Source organism: Morone saxatilis, unplaced genomic scaffold, assembly GCF_004916995.1.
Source record: "Morone saxatilis isolate NCDOM2014 unplaced genomic scaffold, NCSU_SB_2.0 Contig12, whole genome shotgun sequence".
NCBI lineage: Eukaryota > Metazoa > Chordata > Actinopteri > Moronidae > Morone > Morone saxatilis.
This window is the reverse complement of record NW_023339674.1, coordinates 16,242,987-16,248,528: the sequence shown is the minus strand read 5'-3', so window position 1 is coordinate 16,248,528 and position 5,542 is coordinate 16,242,987. Positions and strand designations below refer to the sequence as shown.

The following is a 5,542-nucleotide window of genomic DNA, read 5'->3' as shown; positions in this document are numbered from 1 at the left end:
ATATCTATGGATCACCTGGTTAGCTAAATCACCTACAATTAAAAGTTCTAATTTATTCCAATTATTTGCAAACCAACTGTACTTTTTAGTCTAAGTAAGTCTAGTGAAGATTTGGATCAGGATAATTATGGTGTTTAAATGAAAGAGGGGGGCAGGGATTCAGAAGAGGGGGGGGTTCCCTGACTACAAACATTTTGCCATTTTTTAATGGCATATTCAGGCAAAGTGTTCAAACATTTCTGACAGGAAGCAGTCAGTGACCTTTAAGCTGGAAATGCTCAGCTGGTATTGCGTCCTCACTGTCCTTTTTCATCAGATCCGGAGGTGCGGAGCAGAGACACATCCTTTAGCTGAGGTGAGTATGAAATGCCAGTCTGTCAGCTCCTGTCTGGTCTTTGCTGTGCAATGTGGTATGAACAACAAACTCTGCTGCAATCAGCTCATCTCTCGGTTCAAGGCAAAGCAACCTTCACTGCTGCTGGTTTGTTGCAACAAAAACAAACACATGAATCGAATGTCTTTAGTTATCAGCATCTAAAAAAACAATGCCCACTTCCACTTGAAGGATCTGATTTCTCATAATTCATAACACTGTCAACTAAACCCTTTAAATAATGCCACGTCAGTTTGTTTTGTTTAAACGTAACAAAAACCTAAGCCAAACTGTTTGGTTATCTTATTCACTGGGCTGTGTCAAGTTCCAGATAATTTATACAATGACAGGGCATACTTCACAATGACAGGAAGCTCTTCAAAGTGAGATTTGTGCAGTATACCTTTCATGACTAATAGCTACCTGACCTCACTGAGATGGAAACCCCTTGTTAAATAAATATCACAAGTTTCTCTGCATTATTCATCACTGGCTGAACGAGGTCTATCTATGAATGGCAATAAGAGAGCATTAATCAGCTTCCCATTAGGATATTACATCAGTGCTGCAGGTTAAATCGCATGACAATTCTTTCTCCTCTCTGAATAGCAAATGATAAACTGACGAATCATTCCTGCATTAATATATGTATGACGTAAACCTCGACAACAACAGAGCGATAGGAGCAAACATGTACCGTCCATGTGGTTCAAAAGATCCGAGATCCTTTTAATGTAACTCGACAATTTATGCAGAGGATCAACACAGAGACCGGATCAGGATGAGAGGAAGGGGGTTGAAAGCAAGCAAGATTTAATATAAAAACATGACACGTGTGAAAATCTCATAAAAGGGAATAGGATTTTATTTTATTTGCTATATAATGGTATCAGGCACAACACCACCCTAGACAGAAATGTCATTTACTGTCTACCGCCATTAAATAATTCACATCCAACACTCCTATTCTCTAGTGGTTAGTTGACGTGTGAGTGGTTTCTAGATGTGCTGATGAGGAGCAAAAATGTCCATGAGTGTAGTTATTAGCCACGCTATTTCAGCTCACAGTGCAGCTGGTGCTGACAGAGTGGAGCTTCGACCAATGAAAGATGAGTCAGTTCTGGTAACTGTACAAAAGTTGAACACTACTGGTTTAAGTAAAAACATCGCTCTTCCTGCCCTCAGGAAAATCTTCACACTCAGTTGGTATGAATCTCATAATGGCAATGTTGTCTCTACATTTTTCACTCATCCAACAATATGTTTTCTGGTGCGTAATGAGCATCACAGCCTCATGAGGCCGCTTGTCTGACAAATACACTTTTGGTCTTGTTTTCTCTCTCAGTGCAGCTCAAATCATAACAAAATCAATAATAAAACCGTAGTACCATGATGTTTTTTATGCATACAAACTATACCAAAAAAATATATCAAAGTATTAAAATGGCAACTGTTTTCACAGAAAATAAATAGTTTACCAAGTCAAGATGTGATGGAAATGCAGGTGTTTTAAGAGTACTTGCATATAGCACATGCAAATAAAGTGCCCCAATTTGATCTGTTCTGCTGTTATAATGACAAAATAATAATAAAAAATAAACACACTGACAGACACAAGATACTAGTTCCACAAACATTAATTAAGCCAAGAGATGTATTTTGGGGTTTGGTTTAGTCCATGTCTGTAAAACTGTCTTATTGTATTTCATAGTTTTGAAAAGTCAACAATAATCATTCTGTAAGACAAACACAACATATCAGTCACTCTAGTGTTGTGAATAATAGTGTTGAGTTGTTGTAAATAGTGGCTTTGGATGAATTGGATTTTACTCGGATTTGCAATCTACACTTATGTGGTTCCAACTGAATATTATTCCTTCATCCTATCCATGCTATACTGGCCGTAGTGCATTAACAAAAAGTGGCTAATAGCAGGACTATGTCAGTTCTATGTCTACTTCTGTGTGACTGTAAGGCCTCATTAAGGTGCTTCCACTCAGAACTTGCCGAGGGGCGGCAGCGCCCCAGCCTTCACGAGCACAGCTGAGAGCAGGTCTGCAGGTCCAGAAGGATGTGGCACAGCAGTGGTTGAGGGATCTCCATGTTTGTTTTCAGAGTTCATAGGTGTAGGAACCTTGTCTCTGTTCAGCGTGGATTTGCCTGCCCCACTGCCCCCTCCTCCGCCTAAACTGGTCTTGCTATTCTCTGCTGTGGGGATGACTGTGCCCAGGTGGGGGTTGCCCGCCACAGGAGTCCCAGTGGACTCAATGTTGGTTTGACAGCAGCATAGCAGCCGGAAGAACGCCGCCCTCATCTCCCTGCTAGACAGAGTGTATATCAGAGGGTTGAGGGCAGAGTTGAGCACAGCCAGGGCGATGAACCAGTCCACCTGGTAAAGCACAGGGCACTTATGTGGGCTACAACCAACATCCAGCAGCAGCAGGAGGAAGAGAGGGGTCCAACACAGAACAAACACTCCAAGAACAATAACCACTGTCCGCAGCAGGGCCAGTGAGCGCTCTGAAGGCCGGCTGCTCACCCTGCGGCCGCTAGAGGTCACCAGGCGGTAGATCCTTATGTAGAGGATGATGATGGCCACCAACAGGGCGCTGAACACACTGATGCAGAAGGCCACGTAACTCTTAGCATAGAGCGGCAGCACTGTGGAGCAGGAGTCCATATTGTTCAGGCAGTTCCATCCCAAACTGGGCAGGGCACTGAGCAGCACTGACACAAGCCAGCAGGCTGCCAGCAGACCTAGAAGTCTCCCCCGACCTGCTGTCTCACACGGGCGCAAACGCACCATAGTCATGTGCCTCTCAATCCCAATGGCCAGAAGGCTGAACGTGGATGCACTGAGGGCCACAAACATGCTCCCTTCTCTGGCCAGCCACTGCACTGGTGTCAGGAAGAAGGTGTTGCGCCCTGAGGTAAAGATATTAACCACGTAGGCCACACCAGCCAGCAGGTCTGATAGAGCCAGGTTACCAATGAGGAAGTACATGCGGCTGTGGAAGCGCTTGTTCCTCCAGAGAGCGAGCAGGACCGTGACATTCTCCAGAACAATCAGCACGCAGATGAAGAGCAGCACGACCATCTTACAGGCCCCGCTGCTGCGAGGCCGGTCCCACTTCCCAGAGTGGTTGTAGTGGCTGACGATGACAGTGTTCATCCCTTCCTCCAGTATGTTCCCCATACTGCCTGCCATTCCTGGCCTTCCTCGGTCACACAGCAGAGGGCGCCACAGCACTGGACACAGCAGAGGGAGGCTGAGGCTGCTCAACCTGGCAGGGTCACAGCTGTCATCTTAGAGCCTCTTAAAGGACCTGCCAATCAAATGCAGTTAAGACATAACATTTACTTTTAAAAAAATATATTTTTTATAACACTTGAAGTCACAAAAGTTACATTCGACAACATTTTGGTTAATACATGTAAGTAACAATTTGCAATTATAATGTAGAAACATCAATTCAAGCAAATTTAAAATAAATATAAAAAAGACCTACCTATTAAATAGACATTTAACTAGCAAAGTGCATAACTGAGATTTAAGATCTCTCTAATAGAGGTTCTCTGGCCATAAATGACATAAAACACACAGATAACTAGTTAATAAATAAAGAAAAACCTATAGATAAGGACATTACAAGTTCTCATTTTCTTTGTTGCACCCATTAATAGCAGCCTGTTGAACAAACAGCTGTGGCAGCTACTGCTGTTCAGAAATCCTTTGCCATTATCACTTCTGATTGAATACATTTCTACAGTGATAGTAGTGGCTGTGACTCGTAAATAAACAATAATAATCTTGAAATAATGCTTTAGGGTTTACGTAATCTTGTAAGATTGGATGAACAGGTTTTTCCTCATAATTAGTCTTAATTATGTGTACCACGAATCAATACAGCCTGTAACAAAGGTAATTCTCGTTTATTGTTTATAAGTAAAATAATTGGCAACGTTTGAACACAATTTTAGTTCAAACAACACGCCTACTCATGGAGGTATGAGCAACTTTCCCTGTTGTGGAAAAGTTGCTCAAAGTTAAATGGGGGACTCATTTTGAAACGGAAAAACCTGCAGTATAAAATACTACATTCTCTACAGTTCTTTACCACAGCTACAATAACTTAACGTACCTGAAGTCACTGCTCTCACATCTAAACATCCCGGTGGTGGGGAAAGATTTGCAGAATCTGGAAGGTTTTTTTCTTCACTGCGTAATGATGCGCTGGTCCAAACTATGTGATTTAAAAAAAAATGACTTGAGGTGAAAAGTCAATATTTTGTCCTCGCCCTTATAACAATTTCCAAAACACTTTGGAAACTCCAAAACATCCACATGTGTTATGTCCTGAACTTTTCGGCTCCTTCTCCGGACTGTGACTCTTTCCAGCTCTGCGACTCTCTCAGTTCTCACCCCTCCCAGCCGGTGGGGCGGGATCTTCCTTCACCTCTTTCTACCATTAATTATGAGTCAGGAGGAGAGAAGTAAAAGCCACGCGTCATTGTGTCATTATGCCAGACGTTTAAGTGTTGTACAGAAGTGTCACTTTATGTTTATAAGGCTACTTGGCACTTTCAAACAAGCACCCAGGGTGAGTTTGATTGATTTGGTTAATTTGTGTGTATTTTGTTTTAGTTTAAAGAGTTTTGTGTTTGTTATCCATGGGCAAAGAGCAGCTGACTATTTCTAACAACAACAATTAATTTGTCTGTGTCATAAAATTGCTGCACTTACTTGTCCCAGCACATGTTAGTTTTTTGCCTCGAGGCCTTGCAAGGCCGTGCTACCTGAAGTTGTGTCATTCTCTAATAGACCGCCTTGTACAGTAGTTGTCTGGATCAACTTCATACTTTCATTTTGACTTTTTAATATAGAAATTTTGCATATTTTCAGGTTTGTAAATAATGAAGGATACTTAACCAACCAACCCCAATAAGTAAATTGTGTAAGAGAACAGAAAGCAAAATCCTGTCTAAATGTTGACCCCACTGTCATAAACAAACTGACAGATGTTTATTTGTCTTTCTGTGCAATTCATCCCCTCCAGTGATACGCCAAGACGTTGCAACCCGTTCTACATCTGTGATTTGATGACTCATTGTTTTTCATGTCGAAATAAAAGACGACTGGGTCCCTTTGCTCCTTCAGAGTGTGAGATA

At 42.1% G+C, this 5,542-nt stretch overlaps 1 protein-coding gene across 1 annotated transcript; it reads right to left on the bottom strand.

Annotated features, from left to right (window-relative positions):
- Positions 1-1,231: 1,231 nt before the first annotated feature.
- On the bottom strand, positions 1,232-4,790 carry s1pr3a (sphingosine-1-phosphate receptor 3a). The gene is made up of 2 exons (XM_035654141.1): positions 4,516-4,790; positions 1,232-3,699 (listed from the first exon to the last, which is right to left on the bottom strand). Exon 2 carries the CDS (start codon positions 3,579-3,581, stop codon positions 2,370-2,372), a length of 1,212 nt encoding a protein of 403 aa, XP_035510034.1. The 5' UTR covers positions 3,582-3,699; positions 4,516-4,790; the 3' UTR covers positions 1,232-2,369.
- Between the last annotated feature and the right edge of the window lie 752 nt (positions 4,791-5,542).